Source organism: Salvia splendens, chromosome 1, assembly GCF_004379255.2.
Source record: "Salvia splendens isolate huo1 chromosome 1, SspV2, whole genome shotgun sequence".
Classification (NCBI taxonomy): domain Eukaryota; kingdom Viridiplantae; phylum Streptophyta; class Magnoliopsida; order Lamiales; family Lamiaceae; genus Salvia; species Salvia splendens.
In genome coordinates this window covers 45,479,674-45,499,093 of record NC_056032.1, presented here as the reverse complement: position 1 = coordinate 45,499,093, position 19,420 = coordinate 45,479,674, and the positions used below count along the sequence as shown (strand labels likewise).

The window sequence follows — 19,420 nt, the reverse complement described above, 5'->3', positions numbered from 1 at the left end:
CAATATTATCTTGGACATTTTCAGAATTGTTCAACAAACTCGTTATTATAATCTACACTAATAACTAAATATAGATACGATTTTTTTTTCTAAGTCTCGATTACTACAATATTGAATGATATATCTAAAAAAATAATAGTAATATTAAAAATAAAGTAAATGGATTGGGTGAAATAGGTAGAGCTCACGTTGAGGATGTCGATCCCCGTAAGCCACGTGGCAGATTTATGGACGTTGATGTGAGCTGCCTCCGTGGAATATCGAGAGTTTTAAGGTAGGGACGCGGGTTTAAGTTAAGCCTAGAATTGAAAAAATAAAGGGAAAACAAAGAGGTAGTAATTATATTATTTATATGAATAAATTTTAGAGAGAGAAAGAAACATGTCAGAGATATAGAGCGAGAAACAAGGCGCGAGAGGCCGTCCGAAACAACAGAGAAAACAAGCTGCATTTCCTTTCTTCTTCTCTTTTGCTCTAAGCTTTTTCTCTTCAACTCCCAATTTCTAGGGCAAAATCTAAGATTCAAGACCGCCTCGATCATCTATGAGAAAATTGTTTGACTGGCATTTTCGATTGTCCACAGATTGATTAATCCAGCACACATAATTAGATTTGTTTCTCTCAATTAGAAGGAAGCGACTGAATACATACACGCGGATCCTGCCGCTCTTAATCCCTAATCCGTCACCAGTTGATCGCATTTTGTTTAGGTTTTGGATTTGGCTGTGTCGAATCTTTTATTTGGGGAAATAAATCTGGGGGATGAGCTGGGAGATCCTTCTAGATTATGTCTAGAAGGGTTCGTGTTTGAGATCTGATTGTTGATGTTTGGTAAAATTGAAATATTGGCTCTCGGATGAGAGAGCTGCCTTGTTTGGTACATTTTTATCATCTGTTCCAATTAGTTGAGACATCTGCTCATATATGTTCGGAAATTCAAGTGGAAACAAAACGATGAAATGGGTAACATTGCTTAAAGACTTCAAGGAAAAAGTCGGTCTTTCATCGCCTCCGGCATCGGCACCAACAACTCCGTCCCCGCCGCCTCCGAGGGATAGAATCAGCAGCAGCAGCAGCAATGCTAACGATTTGTTGTCGCCGACCAGCCCAGAATATTGGTCATTTGCATCGCCTTTAAGGTTCGATTTTTATTCTACCAAGGCACTTTGACCGAGTCTCTTACTTTTACCTTTCTTTTTTCTCCTTGTTTTATGTTATCGTAATTTTGACTAATCAACTGCAGTATTCTGAGCTCAAGGAGCTACCAACATTAGTTTAGGTGGTTAGATATGAATACGTAGTGATCAGCTGGTTCCTCTTTAAAATTTCGTCTATGCGAATTTGGAGTAGAGGTTTTAGTTATTTTTATTGGAGTCTCTTTGTTATTGATGAGGTTTACCGCTTAATCAGTATACTGAATACGACTACTTTAAGTGCATACATATTGGTGATATATGTTGAGTTGTTACACTTCCTCTTTACATCACATTGGAGAAAGAGGTCCGTGCACCATATCATTTTGATGAAAGTGATAGTGCATTTGAACTGCCTTACTTTGGCCACTACTTTGCTTTGTTGTGCTTTCATTTAGGAAATATATACGCTCATTAGTGGTGGTGTTAAATGTCAAAGTGGAAAACCCTTTGATATTAAACATGTCTAGGATATGTTATGCACTACAGCACTAGAGGTTTTTGTTTGTTTCCGTTGTAAAGTAAATTCCCACAGAGAGCTGCACTGCAGGATCGACAGTTTTATGGATGCAAGCCTATGCATTGAATTTTTAAATTGCAGTATATTGCTCTGAAAAAACATACTATATTACCATTTTCCATGTTGTCATATTCATGATTTTTTGTATTATACTTTATAGTACTTATAGTACTTATAGTCAGACATTTTATAACCATTGCTCAGAATAAGAAGGTTATAGATTCTTGAGGAATATGTGACTGAAGTGTAATAACACATTAGAGGATCAAAACTACACATTTAGACTCTATTTGTAGGTAGAGTGTTTAAGGAGCTAGCAATGGTATTGGAATTTGGGAACAGTATTAGCAAGAGTGGCGGATTATTATGGAATCACTGTCATACAATTTTGGTCCGGAATGGGTACAAAGAAATAGGAGATTGGCAGAGTGTAAGAATCATGGAATGATGTATGGTAGAGATTGAGATCTAGTTTACAATTCATGAATGACACTAAATGTTTTATGAAGTACAATATTTGGTAATCTTAAAGAATAGTGGTAGATTGAGAACTGGAAATACTGAGATTAGTAATCGTGGAGTAGTAATTTTTCTTTTCCTCAGGTGGCTTTTCTTCGTACTATATTGGACTTATACAACATGCAACTAAAATATGGCAGATTATCATACTATTGATGTTACTCTTTTAGAGCCTCCACATTTACTTTTTTGTTTGGATTTTCTGATTGCGTATGTGGATTTTTGACTAGAGAAAGTGATAAATTTCTTTCATTTTTTTGTTCCTCAAAGCAGAGACAAAGATGATCTGGAATTGGATTTCAAGAGATGCTGGGAAGTGTTTCGTTCCTCCAATTCCGAAAAGGTGTGGATACATGTCATAAGAGTGTGTATAGCTTTATTTATTGTTGTATTTTTGTTGTGTGTTACTACTGAACTTACCAATACTATCACCACTGTTGATATATTCATCATTTAATTTTCTGTCTCAGGAAAAGGAGAGGGCCTTGACATGGACTGTAGAAATTTTTTGTAGATTAGAGAGGGAACACAAAAATGTTGCCCAATTAATATCCATGTAAGAGAGACTTTTCTTCGTTTAATTTTCATGTAGATATAGTTCAAAATACATTTGACTGGATGGACATTTCTACTGCCTCAGACGTTGAAAATATTGCTTTGCTGCCAATTTATGAGGTTTATGAAGAGCCATCTTTAAAAGAAGACTTGTTTATATGTTTTAGAAAGCTTAAATGTCACACTTTGTGAATGTTACTATAGTACAATGAAATCAACACATCATGGAAACTAGTCCTGAGATCTTTCAGTAAGTTTTGCTAAATTGCGTGAAACTGTTCGTTATCTTCTCCAGCTGTTTACAGAATTTCTGGTGATGTACTATTAGACTAAAATTAATATGGTTAATCATTATGGAGCATATCCACAAGAATTGTTTTTCTGGTGATGCTAATATTTTATATCCTGACTGCAATTAATGCAGATTGGTAGAGACACACATTTTTTCATTTGTTGTGGGAAGGGCTTTTGTAACTGATGTAGACAAGCTGAAGCTTAGCAGTAAAACGAGAGCTCTGGAAGCTGAGAAAGTTTTATTATTTTTCTCAGAAATTACAAAGGTATTTTCAGATGTACAGGTACAACGTATTCCTATTTTGGTGGAGTCATGTTCTTCAGTCACTTATGCTCATAATTCACTGCAGGATGGCATTGCACCTGGCGCAAATCTGTTACATGCAGTGGAAGTCCTTGTTTCCGGGGTTTGTTAACTGATCCATATGAAGATTTCAATAGAATAGTTTGGCTTTTACTTTCTTGATTCTTGATGCTACATTTTTGAATATCTAGGATAAGTCAAATTGGTTACTTCTATGTCCTACGTTGACACAACATTGGTATTCAAATTTCAAATTGTCCATGTTTTGGCACCCCAAACAGTCTAATACATATGCTTTACGTTCCATTCATGACTTTGACGCTAAAAAGCCAATGTGAATTTTTGGATTTTGTATGTGGCAAATTAGGCTGTTATATTTGTTAGTGGAGTGTAACTTTTCCACATGTTGCGCTGCTGAACATGTTACTGGGGATAAACTTTGAGTTATAATTACTAGTGCAAGTGGACCTCATTCTTCTTATTATCTCTATCAGTTGATTCAGTTCACTTTTTTGTTGCTTATGCTTTTGATGATTTTGTGATTGCAGCCAGTTGATAAACAATCATTTCTTGATTCTGGGATCTTTTGCTGTCTTATTCATGTCCTAAATACACTTCTTGCTCCTGATGGTAGCAGTCATTTTAAAAAGTCAAATCACAATGAAGACCTGTCTACGTTTGATGAAAATGATGACGGAACCAGACCTGCTCGCAAGCTTGAGGTTGTATTTTCCGACATTTCATTTTTGAATTTTTTAGTTTATTGTATTACATTGTAGTATTTGAAGCGCGAAGCTACTCCATTTACATTTTCTAGTATTGGTATGTGCTAGTGATAGTGTTTTTAATGTTAATTTAATAGCTGTTCAACAGGTTCCAAGAATTTTTTAATAAGGGTTTGTAGACTTCTTCATTTAATAGATTGATTATATTGAAACTCTCAACTATCTCCTGCATGTTGAATATTTGACTTTCCTGCATTTTATGCCATTTCAGTCGACCTATTTCATTCTTTGTATATACTGCAGCGTTGTAGTTTGTTTTTGTTCTATTATGTTTGTAACAGTAAAACAAATTGTGTCCCCCCCCCCTCTTTTCCTGCATGTTATTTGTTGATTCTTTGAATTGTTGGAGATTGTTGCTCACAAAATCGATATTATATACTTTGGTGCCTCTTGCTTTCTATTGTACTTATTTGGTTGTAATATAATTTGATGCCCATGATTCAAATATGATATTTTTCATTTCTGTGTCACCTTATGATAAGAATATATCCACTAACTGGGGAGGTATTTTCCTGGTTATTTTAGTTGCTTAATAAACAGGAGCCTTATTTATGATCTTGAGAATACTTACCCTGCCAATGTTTTTTGTCAGGTTGAAGGCAGTGTTGTACATATTATGAAAGCATTGGCTAGCCATCCTTTAGCTGCTCAAAGTCTGATAGAAGATAACTCACTTCAATTACTGTTTAACATGGTTGCCAATGGTTCTTTGGTGGTTTTCTCTCAATTCAAAGAAGGTCTAGTTCCTCTGCATGCCATTCAGCTTCATAGACATGCTATGCAGGTAACAGAAAATTTCATCTGGTGTTGGAATAGTGAAGAGTTATTTGCACATAAAAGTGGCCAACTGATGACTAACTGGCTTATTATTGCAGATCCTCAGTCTTCTTTTGGTTAACGACAATGGTTGCACTGCCAAGTACATACGCAAGCATCATCTGGTATATATTTATGTGCACATAATTTATTTTTAGCATGCATCTTCATTTTTTTGTTGCCAATCATATTATGTCTTTGGGTTTGTTGAATTAAGAAGACATAAGAACATGTAATTATTGTATTCCTCTTAAAATGATATTTGTTGTGTACTTTGTTAAATCTCTTCAATCACTGAAAGATGACAGTCTTCGGAACTAGTTTTTGTGAATTAACTATTTAATTATTACTTATTTTTTTTGGAGGCAGTTTGATATGAACTCTGAATGTCATAGATGCATTGCTCCCATTTATTATCACACAATGAAACCTTGAATACCTATATTCTCTCTTGTCCATCTACTATAATAAATACTTGGCATACCTTTCTCTCTATTAAAAATGACAGCAAATTACAATCAATTACTCCCTCCGTCCCACCATAAGCGAGGCGCTTCTTTAAAGCACTCGTTTTGGTGAAATGAAATTTAATAGTTAGAGTGGAGATAGAGTAAAGTAAGAGAGAGAGAGTCTTATGGTGTCGCTTATAGAATGAATCTTTTCTCTGTATATCATATCATTATGCTATTCCGTTAAAGATTGTGAGAATTATGGCTTCATATTTCAATAGGAAAATGCTAGCACCCAACACTTTGTTTTATCCAACTCCCTTTACCAAGTATTTTTTAAAATGTCTGCACTAGATTATATTTTCATATGATACCTAAATTGCCATGCCAAGCTCATTGCTGTTGCCAAATAATAATGATTACAGATAGCATCTTGTTTATGGCAGAGTTGGTATACATGATTACATGTGAAAGGAAAATGTTACTAAATTTCATTCAAATATCGGTCTCTGCTCCTTTGCTTCCTTTTGGTCACTTCTTTTATTGACTCCCTTAATAATATATAGTATAATCTACATTTTAATAATAAAGCTGCTTGTTCTCTTTCTGTTTGGCAGATTAAAGTTCTCCTAATGGCCGTGAAGGATTTCAACCCAGATTGCGGGGATCCAGCCTACACTATGGGCATTGTAGACTTGCTTCTTGAATGTGTGGACTTATCTTACAGACCTGGTAAGATTGTACTGTATATATTTTCTTATAAACTGACATGAACATAAAATATCCGTTTCTTCTTTATTACTAAAGATGGATAATAGTATAGCTTGAGTGAGAAGTGTGGTGTGATCTAACTAGACACCATGGATTCTCACACAGATACTGAACTGCTCAAATAGATTTGGCATACTCTTGTTTAATCTTTTTTCATTTTCGTGTAGAGGCTGGTGGTATCAGGCTCAGAGAGGATATTCACAATGCTCATGGCTATCAGTTCCTGGTTCATTTTGCCTTGACTCTGTCAAAAAATCGATCTGGCCAGACTTTCTATTCCATTACATCTGAAGATTCTTCTTCAGGCAGTTTACATGAAGATGAGGGGGTGGAGGGAAGGAGCTCAATCGAAGAAGTAGTATTAAAGAACTCGCCGCACAGTCTCTCACCAACACTTTGTAGGCTCCTTGATGTCATTATTAATTTTTCCCAGATAGGTCCCTCAGAAGCTTCGAAAAGTTCTAATATGAAGACAAGCAAGCATGGAAAAGGCCATATATCATCTAGTGATAGAGCAGTGGAGGACATTTGGGAGAAGGATGATAGCCAAGTAAGAGATTTAGAAGCCGTACAAATGCTGCAGGACATTTTAATTAAAGCAGAAAGTACAGAACTGCAGACCGAAGTGTTGAATAGAATTTTTAAGATATTCTCTGGCCATCCTGAAAACTACAAAATGTGTCAGCAATTGAGAACTGTTCCCCTCTTGATCCAAAACATGGCTGGTTTTCCTTTGTCTTTACAAGAGATAATCTTGAAAATTCTTGAATATGCAGTTACTGTAGTGAATATCATCCCTGAACAAGAGTTGCTATCTCTTTGCTGCTTATTGCAGCAAAAACGATCTGCTGAACTGAATCAGACAATTCTGTCCTTTCTTGTGAAACTCCTATCATTTGACCAACATTACAAGAAAATCCTAAGAGAACTTGGTATGTTGGAGTTTCTATTGGATGATCTAAAGCAGCATAAATTTTTCCTGGGGACTGAGCAGCTAATTGGTGTTCATGGTCAACTGGAGAGAAAAACTAGCCCTAGCAGCTTCAACAAGCACTTGGACATAGAGGGTGCAATTCTTTCTTCACCAAAACTCTCAGAATCCGGTTCTGGGAAATTCCCTCTTTTTGAGGTAGAGGGGACGATCTCTGCTGCTTGGGATTGTTTAGTCTCGTTATTAAAGAAAGCAGAAGCTAATCAAGCATCATTTCGTTCTGCTAATGGTGTCTCTGTTATACTTCCTCTTTTGGCCTCTGATGTACACCGCCCTGGTACCCTGAGGGTTTTGTCATGTTTGATAATCGAGGATGTCAAACAAGTAAGAAAGTTCTTTATGCATTTTTCAAAAATATTTTAGTACCTTAGTGCTTTAGTTTTAAACTTTGATGAAGTTCTTGTCTCTATTGTTAAAATAAGAATTATGCATGTCCATTTCACATGTTAAATTTGATATGTCGGTGTTAACTATGTCGTATAATTATTTTTGTATGTCCTCAGGATCAATCATCAGGTATAACATAGACGATGCCTTAAATTTTGCTTTTTTTAATTGGCCGTGTAAGATGGTTAATGGGACACATCTTTTGTATCTCTGAGCCCGTTTACTATTTTGCACTAGTGGTTTTAGCCTTGGGGAGTACAGAGAAAATTGACATGTATGGTAACCACTCATATTAGTCTAATTAGAGTTCTCTTCAAAGTTAGCATATCCATGGCTGCATTCATACATTCTTAAAATCACTATGTCTTCCATTTGCTTATGATGAGTTAGGTTGAAATCACTCATTGAGATTAATTGCTGCTTGTGGATGATGTTCTGGAAGTTCATTGGTGTCAAGGCATAATGTCTTAGTCATGTTGGAACAAATCATCTAAAGCTTGCAGTAATGTATTTTCGTATGCTATGATCCAAGTGAAACATATTTTAGGTGTATAACTTCTGATGTTCCAAGAAACCAATGTGCTTTTTCTTTTAATTAACTAAACCTACTGTATTAATTTGCCTTACCCCCATATGCTATCAGGCTCACTCGGAAGAATTGGGTACTGTGGTTGAAATTTTGAAAAGTGGAATGGTCACAAGTGATTCGGGATCTCAATACACACTTAGAGATGATGCAAAATGTGATGCTTTTGGAACATTATGGCGCATATTAGGAGTTAATGGCTCTGCTCAGAGGGTTTTTGGCGAAGCAACTGGGTTTTCTCTTTTATTATCCACACTTCACGCTTTTCAGAATGACGGTGAACAGAAAATCCAGCCATTGATGTCTACAAGGGCCAAGGTGTTTACATATGTGATGCGTGCGATGACAGCAGGGGTTTCTGGTAACGCGGTGAATCGGATGAGACTGCACACAATATTGGCATCACATACTTTTTCTGATCTTTTATGTGATTCTGGACTCATTTGTGTTGACTATGAACGCCAAGTCATACAATTGTTTCTGGAACTTGCTGTAGAGTTAGTTCTTCCACCATTTTTAACATCTGATGCAGCAACAGTAACTAGTGAAATGCAAAATGAAACAACTAGTTTTCCTTTGATTACACCATCAGGTTCCTTCATTCCTGAAAAGGAACGTGTGTACAATGCTGCTGCTATCAGAGTGCTCATACGCACCTTATTGCGGTGCACTCCAAAGGTGCAACTTGAATTGCTTAACCTTATTGAAAAACTTGCTTGTGGTAGCTCCTTCAATAAAGAAAACCTCACATCTGTAGGTGCGAATCTTCAAAGTCAAGTTTAAATTTGTTTATTAGGCTGATTGTAGTGATCACATATAATAATTTTTTGTTCCTCTGCTGCTAGGTTGTGTACAACTTCTTTTGGAGACTATTTATCCCTTCATTTCTAGTGCTTCTCCTTTGGTTTCCCATTCTTTGAAGATTGTTGAAGTCCTTGGTGCCTACAGGTAATGACACTGACTAATTTGGGCAGGGATGCATCTGTATTTCTGTTAGGCCATTCATTAAATAGCAAGATAAAATAATCTATGGTTGCAAAATTTTGACAGGCTATCAGTTCCAGAACTTAGAATTCTTATCAGATATATATTTCAAATGAGAGTAAAAAGTACTGGTCGCTGTCTTGTTGAAATGATGGAGAGATTGATCCTTCTAGAAGATATGGGCTCAGACGATGTATCTCTTGCGCCTTTTGTAGAGTTGGACATGAGCAAGACTGGACATGCTTCCATACAAGTGCCATTAGGGGAAAGGTCATGGCCTCCAGCTGCTGGTTATTCTTTTGTGTGCTGGTTTCAATTCCGAAATTTTCTGAAGTCATCAGCAAGGGAGACTGAAGCTCCTAAAGTTAATTATTCTAGAAGGCGCGGCTCATCAATAGGACAGCAACTTGGATCCCAAGTTCTTCGAATATTCTCTGTTGGGTCTGTTGAAAATGGAAATACTTTTTATGCAGAACTACTTTTGCAGGATGATGGACTTATAACCCTTGCGACAAGTAACACTTCCTCCTTGACCTTTTCTGGGCTAGAAATGGAGGAGGGTAGGTGGCATCACCTAGCAGTTGTGCACAGCAAACCAAATGCTTTGGCTGGGCTATTTCAAGCTAGTGTAGCTTATGTATATGTTAATGGAAAACTGAGGCACACTGGGAAACTTGGATACTCTCCCTCTCCTGCGGGTAAGTCTCTACAGGTAAATATTGGGACACCAGTCGCCTGTGCAAAGGTTAATGATTTGTCATGGAAACTCAGATCTTGCTACCTATTTGAAGAGGTGCTTTCACCAGGTTCCATATGTTTTATGTACATTCTTGGAAGGGGATATAGAGGTCTTTTCCAGGATAGCAACCTGTTGCAATTTGTTCCAAATCAGGCATGTGGAGGGGGCAGTATGGCTATTTTAGATTCTCTAGACACAGACTTACCTTTGACTGCTAACAAGCAAAAGCCTGAGAGTGCTGGCAAACAAGGCGTCACTAAAGTGGATCAAAGTGGAATTGTTTGGGATTCTGATAAATTAGGAAACCTATCACTGCATTTGTGGGGCAAGAAACTGATATTTGCATTTGATGGGACGAGTACAGAAATGTTCAGAGCATCTGGAACCTTATCCATGCTCAATCTAGTCGATCCTCTTTCAGTTGCCGCTTCTCCTATAGGGGGTGAGTAAGTTAATATAGTTCATTTCATTCGTAAGATGACGTAATTTGTCTACTCATTTCTAATATACACATATAATACCATAGTACTGCTCTGCTAATTGTTTGATTATTACATTTTATGCTAAAGTTTTAAACATTTATATGGATTTCTTCCAGGGATACCACGCTTTGGCAGACTTGTTGGAGATATATATGTTTGTAAGCAATGTGTCATTGGTGATACTATACGCCCCATCGGTGGCATGTCTGTTGTACTTGCACTTGTTGAAGCTGCTGAAACAAGGGACATGCTTCACATGTCGTTGACATTGCTTGCATGTGCGCTTCATCAGAATCCTCAGAACGTCAGAGACATGCAGAAATACCGAGGATACCACTTGCTAGCTCTTTTTCTTCAGCGCAAAATGTCATTGTTCGACTTGCATTCACTTGAGATCTTTTTCCAAATTGCCGCATGTGAGGCTTCATTCTCTGAACCTAGAAAAATTGAAACGGTGCATAACAACCTCTCACCAGCAGGCACCATTAATGAGTCCAGCTTTAATGATATTACTTTATCAAAGTTCCGTGATGAATTTTCGTCAGTTGGGTCTCCAGGGGATATTGATGACTTTTCTGCAACAAAAGATTCATTCAGTCATATATCAGAGTTGGAAAATACAGACATGCAGACAGTTACATCTAATTGCATTGTTCTGTCTAATGCTGATATGGTTGAGCATGTGTTGCTGGATTGGACCCTTTGGGTGAGAGCTCCAGTCCCAATCCAAATTTCTTTACTTGGATTTCTCGAGCATCTTGTCTCCATGCATTGGTACAGAAATCACAATCTGACAATTCTTCGTAGAATTAATCTTGTTCAACATTTGCTGGTTACCCTGCAAAGGGGCGATGTTGAAGTGCCAGTGCTAGAAAAGTTGGTTGTTCTGCTGGGTGTCATTTTGGAGGATGGGTTTCTTCCTTCTGAACTGGAGCTAGTTGTGAGGTTCGTGATTATGACATTCGATCCTCCTGAGCTAACATCTCGTGTTCATATTATGCGAGAAGCAATGGGGAAGCATATCATTGTAAGAAATATGTTACTTGAGATGCTAATTGATCTTCAGGTGACAATTCACTCAGAGGAGTTACTTGAGCAATGGCATAAATTGGTTTCGTCAAAATTAATCACTTATTTTCTTGATGAGGCTGTTCATCCTACCAGCATGAGGTGGATCACGACTCTTTTGGGTGTGTGTCTGACATCATCTCCTACATTTGCACTTAAATTTCGGGCAAGTGGAGGCTATCAAGGTTTGGCAAGGGTGCTCCCAAGTTTCTACGATTCTCCTGATATATATTACATTTTGTTTTGTCTGATATTTGGGAAGCCTGTATATCCGAGATTGCCAGAAGTGCGCATGCTTGACTTTCATGCACTCATGCCTAGTGACAGTAGTTACATAGAGTTGAAATTCGTAGAACTTCTCGAATCTGTTATTGCCATGGCAAAATCAACATTTGATAGGTTATGCAAGCAATCAACACTTGCCTATCAAACTGGAAATATTTCTCATGTTGGTGCTAGCCTTGTAGCAGAACTCACGGATGAAAATGTGGACGTGTCTGGAGAGCTCCAAGGTGAAGCTCTCATGCACAAAACTTATGCTGCTCGCTTGATGGGTGGAGAGGCATCAGCGCCTGCTACTGCCACTTCAGTTCTCAGATTCATGGTTGATCTTGCAAAAATGTGTCTTCCCTTTTCTGCTGTCTGCAGACGTGTGGAGTTTCTTGAAATCTGCATCGACCTCTATTTTTCCTGTGTCAGGTCTCAGACATATTTTCATGCCTAGCCTCATTCATAATCCATAATATGCAGATATATGTTACGTTTGATGCATGCAGCATATGATTTCATCAACTTATCGTGCCTGTGCCTGTTTTATTTTTGGCTAACTAAGTTTCTGTTTGTTAATCCAGGGCTGCACATGCTGTGAGAATGGCCAAGAAAGTTTCTGTAAAAACAGAAGACAAGAATCTGAATGATGGTGAAGAAGATGGCACTAGCTCCCACAATACCTTTTCTAGCTTGCCTCAAGAACATGAGCTTTCAGCAAAGACCTCTATTAGCATAGGGAGCTTTGCCCATGGGAATGCTAGTGCTAGTTCAGAGGATATTCATGTTTTCCCAAATAATGTGGCTAGTGAAAAACCAGATATTGGTACTGTGGAAACACAATACCAGCCACTGAAAGAAGATGCACAAGTAGTGAGGAACATTGATGTTGAAGCAGTTGAGCAGGCATCCCATGCTACTTCTTGCAGCAATGAGTTCAGTTTTCATGATACAAAAAGTACATCAGATCCTAGTCATCAAAAGGATTTGCATAGTACCTTGTCTTCCACTATGCTGGAATCTCCTATTATGTCTGAAAAAGCTAATTCCATGATCTCGCCAACCTCTTCTTCTTCTCCAGTTTTAGCTTTGACATCTTGGCTGGGGAGTTCCAGTCGAATTGATCGAAGATCCCAGTCAGCTCGATCCATGGATTCGTATGTATCATTGAATGATACCTATCTCACTCCAGATTTCAAGCCTTCTGATCAGACTAAACCTGATACAAACATGTTAGCAATCAGTCCGATGCTTCTGCTGGAAGTTGATGATTGTGGTTATGGAGGTGGTCCATGTTCCGCTGGTGCCACTGCAGTATTAGATTTTGTAGCAGAAGTTCTTGCTGATTTTCTCACTGAGCAAATGAAAGCTGCTTCAGTTGTTGAAACTGTGCTGGAAAGTGTACCTCAGTATGCTGATGCTGAATCTGTTTTAGTTTTTCAGGGCTTATGCCTTGCTAGAGTAATGAACTTTCTTGAGAGACGTCTCTTGCGTGATGATGAGGAAGATGAGAAGAAGTTAGACAAGACCAGGTGGTCCTTAAATCTGGATGCACTGTCCTGGATGATAGTCGATCGTGTATACATGGGAGCTTTTCCTCAGCCATCTAGTGTATTGAAGACTCTGGAGTTTCTGTTATCCATGTTGCAGTTGGCAAATAAAGATGGACACATTGAAGAAACAGTTCCAACTGGCAGGCTCCTTTCTATTGGGAGAGGAATCAGACAACTTGATACTTACATACATGCTCTCTTTAAGAATACAAATCGCATGATACTGTTCTGTTTCCTTCCATCGTTCTTACTCACCATAGGGGAAGATGATCTTCTTTCGCGCCTGGGCCTGCTGAATGAGCCCAAGAAAAGATTGTTTGTGTACCCATCACCAGAGGAAGAAGGGGTTGACATTTTCACTGTGTTGCAGTTACTGGTTGCTCACAGGAGAATAATATTTTGTCCCAGTAATCTTGAGACGGATCTGAACTGCTGTCTTTGCATAAATTTAATATCCCTTCTCCACGATCATAGGCAGAATGTCCAAGTTGCAGCTGTTGATATTCTCAAGTATCTTTTGATACATCGAAGGGCCGCACTCGAAGAGTTTTTTGTTTCTAAACATAACCAAGGATCTTCATTGGATGTTTTGCATGGTGGTTTTGATAAACTTTTGACTGGAAACTTACCTGGATTTTTTGATTGGTTTCATAATTCTCAGTCAATTGTTAATAAAGTGTTGGAACAGTGTGCTGCCATTATGTGGGTACAATATATTACAGGGTCAGCAAAGTTTCCTGGAGTTAGGATAAAGGGCATGGATAGTCGTCGTAAAAGAGAGATGGCAAAAAAAACAAGGGATACATCAAAAGTGGAGCATAAACATTGGGAGCAGGTGAATGAACGGAGAATTGCACTTGAATTGGTTCGTGATGCCATGGCTACTGAGCTGCGTGTTATCCGTCAGGATAAGTATGGATGGGTGCTTCACGCCGAAAGTGAGTGGCAAACTCACCTCCAACAACTTGTGCATGAGCGAGGAATATATCCGATCAGCAGATCTTCTATGAGTGAGGAGGAGCCTGAGTGGTATCTTTGCCCCATTGAAGGCCCATATAGGATGCGGAAAAAGCTTGAACGGTGTAAACTAAAGATTGATACAATTGAAAATGTTCTGAATGCACAATTTCTGTTAGAGGAAGGAGAACTGTCCAAGGAGAAAATAGAAGATGGAGATCATGCCTCTGATACTGAATCAGATTCTTTTTTACGATTATTAACTGCGAAGCCAAATGATGAATCTTTTAGTTCTGAATTATATGATGCATCAACTTTCAGAGAATCAGAAGATGCTAGGGATATAGCCTTTTCCGGGGTCGGATGGAATGATGATCGTGATAGTAGCATAAATGAAGCAAGTCTGCATTCAGCTACAGAATTTGGTGTCAAGTCAAGTGCTGGATCAACTCTAAGAGCTGAAAGTGTTCCAGGAAAGTCTGAGTTAGGCTCTCCAAGGCAATCTTCTTCTGCAAGAATTGATGAAGGCAGAGTAGCAGAGGATAAATCAGATAAAGAACTAAATGATAATGGTGAACACTTGATCAGACCATATCTCGAACCATTAGAAAGGATCAAGTATAAGTACAATTGTGAAAGGGTTGTGGGCCTTGACAAACATGATGGCATATTTCTGATAGGAGAATTGTCCCTGTATGTCATTGAGAACTTTTACATTGATGATTCTGGGTGTATATGCGAAAAAGAGAGCGAAGATGACCTCTCTGTCATTGATCAGGCTTTGGGTGTAAAGAAAGATTTTTCCATTTGCATGGATTCTCAATCCAAATCAACTCTGTCGTGGAGTTCTACAGTGAAAGCTTATGCTGGGGCTAAGGCCTGGGCATACAATGGTGGTGCCTGGGGAAAGGAAAAAGTGGGGAGTAGTGGTAATGTGCCTCATCTTTGGCATATGTGGAAGCTTGACAGTGTCCATGAGCTTCTAAAGCGTGATTATCAGCTTCGGCCAGTTGCCATTGAGATTTTCAGCATGGATGGTTGCAATGACCTATTGGTTTTCCACAAAAAAGAACGAGAAGAAGTTTTCAGAAATCTGGTAGCCATGAATCTACCTAGGAACAGCATGTAAGTTATTAACTTTTTCTGTCTCAGTGGCTCCTTACTTCACTTTTTTACCTGGCTTCATTACTGCTTCTATGGGCAGCCTGTTGATTTTGTTACTATAACTAATTTGGCTAGCTAGGGGTCCATTATGTTTGTATACAGTGATGTTTTTCTGAAGATCTTACAGGCAACAATTAAGACAAATTGTCTAAACAGTTCTTTAACTTTTTGCTATAACTTTTATTTCTGGAGATGTCAATACTTTGTTGTGAACATGTACTCTTAGCTACCAGAGAATGTCTGGAGAGAGATTTCATTTTAGGTTGGATCATGAGTACTGTCACTGCCTTACAAGTATGTTTAAAAAGTTCTGAGTTTTATTTGTGTCAGCTTCTGATTATTCTTTTCTGAATTGGTGGCTGTCGGGATAGAAACACAATTCTGGATTTGATTTCCTTTAGAAAATCTTGCTGGATATGTTCTTTTTCACAAATTAGTGCTCCGATGCCCACTTGATGCTACAAAAGTATTCACTTGGATGATGCTTGTTTATATGGCTGTCTGAAACTCTCCTGGTATATGAGTATTGGCTAATATGGCTGTCTGAAACTATCCTGGTATATATTGGCTAATATGATTTTGCTTCTACTTTGTGGAGATTTTGGTCATTGTAGCTTTTTCCTTTTGTTTCTTTCGCAAGCTTTTCTGTAACAACTTTTATGTAGTGTTTTTTGTTGGTTATTTTATGCAAATAGATATTTACTAATCTATTCTTTATGGTTCTGTTATGTTTACCATTTTCTCAATAGAGCTAACATTCATGATATATAATTTACAGGTTAGATTCCACAATCTCTGGTTCAACCAAACAAGATAGCAATGAAGGTAGCCGTCTATTCAAGGTTATGGCAAAGTCCTTCTCCAAGAGATGGCAAAATGGAGAAATTAGCAATTTTCAGTACATCATGCATCTCAACACACTAGCTGGCCGTGGATATAGTGATCTTACGCAGTATCCTGTGTTTCCTTGGGTGCTGGAAGATTATGACAGTGAAACCCTTAATTTCTCAGATCCAAAAACCTTCCGGAAACTTGATAAACCAATGGGATGCCAATCATTAGAAGGAGAAGAGGAATTCAGGAAGAGGTTGACAGTGCTTTTATTAATTCTCTATTCCCTGATCTTGTTGTCACCCTATATCTTCATTTCTCACTCCTCGTCTCCATTCTTGAAACATAAATATGTTTTTTCTAATATACTCTCTCTCTCTATCTCTCTCATGTCATATACAGATACGATAGCTGGGATGATCCAGAGGTCCCCAAGTTCCATTATGGTTCTCATTATTCTAGCGCCGGGATAGTTCTCTTCTATCTCCTACGCCTGCCTCCCTTTAGTACAGAGAACCAAAAGTTGCAGGGTGGACAATTTGATCACGCTGATCGTCTTTTCAACAGTATACGGGATACTTGGTTGAGTGCTGCTGGGAAAGGCAACACTTCTGATGTCAAGGAACTAATTCCAGAGTTCTTCTACATGCCTGAATTTCTGGAGAACAGATTCGAGCTTGACTTGGGTGAGAAACAATCAGGAGAGAAGGTGCGTGGATATGTTTCTAAAAGTTGAAGAAGTTTGTCCTCAATTTGACCTTTCTCCTGTATTACTTCATATCTGAGTTTACTGACAGCATAATCTTCTACAGGTTGGTGATGTTGTCTTGCCACCATGGGCCAATGGCAGTGCTAGGGAGTTTATCAAGAAGCACAGGGAAGCTTTGGAGTCTGATTATGTTTCACAGCATCTGCATCACTGGATAGATCTTATTTTTGGATATAAACAAAGAGGGAAGGTGAGCGTGCTAGAATATATTTTCCATGATAATGTTAAATAAAAATTTAAACTTTTTCTATCAGTGTCAGTTGCTTCTTATCTTGTTATGTTAATTATGACCGTATTTTTTGGATAGTCCTACTCCCTACATTTATTTCCACTTTTTTGTCGGGTTGGTGTCGTTATGATCTCTTGAGCATAAAAGAGCTCTTGCAATATATGTGGTCAATGTCACCTTTTGTCTACTCTTGGGGTTATATTTATTCTTCGATTAAATTATCGGTCATGTATTTTGTATTATCCATACTCCCTATTTATGGATTTGGGTTCTGGAATAGAAGAATAGGATAGTGAGTTTCATATTTAGTCGGCCTGAATCTTTTTTGGTCCTAGATGGCTTTCGGATTCTTTGCATTATACTGGCTTTAATTTGTATCACGTTTTGCTATATGCATCACGTGTCTTCATGCCTAAAACTTCAGCTGTTAGCTCATTCACGCTCTATTCATATGTGTATATGGTATTAACTGATGATGCGTGCAACGTGTTTTCCAGGCTGCTGAGGAAGCTGTTAACGTCTTCTACCATTATACTTACGAAGGCAGTGTTGACATTGATTCAGTTGCAGATCCGGCTATGAAAGCTTCAATACTAGCACAGATTAATCACTTTGGACAAACACCAAAACAACTCTTCCAGAAGCCCCACGTCAAGAGACGAACAGATAGAAGGCATCTCCCTCACCCACTTCGGCATTCTCCACTGCTTGTTCCTCATGAGATTCGCAAGAGCTCGTCTCCTATATCTCAAATTGTGAATTTTGGCGACAAGATTCTTATTGCTGGTGCAAATAATTTGCTAAAACCAAGAACGTATTCAAAAAATGTCGCATGGGGTTTTCCTGATCGGAGCTTGAGATTCGTGACATATGATCAAGAAAGGCTTCTTTCTACCCACGAAAATCTTCACGGGGGCAGCCAGATCCAGTGTGTTGGTGCGACACATGATGGTCAGAGTTTGGTTACTGGGGCTGACGACGGCTTGGTCTGTGTTTGGAGACTCAGCAAAGATGGACCTCGTGCAGTCCAACACCTGCAGTTAGAGAAAGCTCTTTGTGGTCATACCGGTAAAATCACCTGCCTTCATGTTAGCCAGCCCTACATGATGATTGTGAGTGGCTCTGAGGACTGCTCGGTAATAATATGGGATCTGAGCTCTTTGGTTTTCGTGAGGCAGCTGCCCGAGTTCCCTTCACCGATATCAGCAATCTACGTGAATGACCTGACGGGAGAAATTTTGACTGCAGCAGGCGTGATACTCGCTGTTTGGAGCATCAACGGTGATTGCCTTGCAGTGGTGAACACATCACAACTCCCATCGGACTCCATCCTCTCTCTCACAGGTAGCACTTTCTCAGACTGTCAAGATACACAGTGGTATGCATCCGGTCACCAAAGTGGCGCAGTCAAAGTGTGGAAGATGGTTCACTCTTCGAGCGAGGAGTCGAGCAAAGCCAAACAAAACACCAGCCCCAGAGCTGGCCTGGGACTCGGAACTAAACTTCCCGAGTATCGGTTGATCCTACACAAGGTGCTGAAGTCCCACAAATTCCCAGTCACCGCCCTTCACCTGTCGAGCGACCTAAAACAGTTACTGAGCGGGGATTTGGGAGGCCACCTTCTTTCGTGGACGCTACCAGACGATCGCTTGAGATCCTTAATTAACCATGGCTGATGAGAGCAAGTGCGAATGGTGGTCGAATCCTCCCTTCGTTCACAGGCAGATCAGGTCTCTTGGAATGACTTTGACAGAGGAAGAAACTAACCGAGATGACAATGCCAGCTGCGCCCGTGTGTTGCAAGGACGAACGAGAGCTCAACCTCGGATACGTGGCGGAATACGCGTGGTCGAGGCTCGGGGGTGCTGCAGGTGGATTGCAACAGCAGGATTGTGGAGGCGTGGTTTTTGACACTGTAAAATTATCTTGTACAGATATATATATATATGTGTGTGTGTGAGTGTTTGCACGGATTGTAAGTCTCTGCTAATCTTATTAACAATGAAGGAGAGACCCCACCATCTTAGCCATGCTCCATTTTTTGTTGTGAAATGAGTGTAAATGAACAGTGCATATATATATATATATATATATATCTATATATATATATATATCTTAACTTGTGAGGGTGTAATTTCCCCCCTTTTTTTTTGTCATTTCTATCTGCCCTGCTCAATGAAAATTATTCTATAAATAATTTTTGGGCA

General features: G+C 38.8%; 1 protein-coding gene across 2 annotated transcripts; it reads left to right on the top strand.

Moving 5' to 3' along the window:
- Positions 1-368: 368 nt before the first annotated feature.
- On the top strand, positions 369-19,275 carry LOC121755585 (protein SPIRRIG-like). Of its 2 annotated transcripts, none has more exons than XM_042150914.1 (19): positions 369-1,139; positions 2,506-2,575; positions 2,703-2,788; positions 3,212-3,347; positions 3,432-3,488; positions 3,934-4,107; positions 4,763-4,954; positions 5,046-5,111; positions 6,053-6,167; positions 6,374-7,521; positions 8,228-8,927; positions 9,016-9,118; positions 9,221-10,335; positions 10,492-12,142; positions 12,295-15,345; positions 16,163-16,471; positions 16,618-16,924; positions 17,028-17,174; positions 17,711-19,275. In XM_042150914.1, the coding sequence occupies exons 1-19, from the start codon at positions 925-927 to the stop codon at positions 18,887-18,889; spliced, it is 10,821 nt and encodes a 3,606-aa protein (XP_042006848.1). In that variant the 5' UTR covers positions 369-924; the 3' UTR covers positions 18,890-19,275. The 2 variants fall into 2 exon arrangements, with proteins under 2 accessions (XP_042006848.1, XP_042006843.1); XM_042150909.1 differs by having other exon boundaries at positions 2,503-2,575.
- The last annotated feature ends 145 nt before the right edge of the window (positions 19,276-19,420 follow it).

What these genes read in the sequence shown, in the direction of transcription:
- LOC121755585 (XM_042150909.1), top strand. Translation starts at nt 925, where the DNA reads ATGTTCGGAAATTCAAGTGGAAACAAAACGATGAAATGGGTAACATTG. An exon ending in GTTGCCCAATTAATATCCAT is followed by an intron (nt 2,789 to 3,211) that starts GTAAGAGAGACT and finishes CAATTAATGCAG; the next exon opens with ATTGGTAGAGACACACATTT. An exon ending in TTCATAGACATGCTATGCAG is followed by an intron (nt 4,955 to 5,045) that starts GTAACAGAAAAT and finishes TTATTATTGCAG; the next exon opens with ATCCTCAGTCTTCTTTTGGT.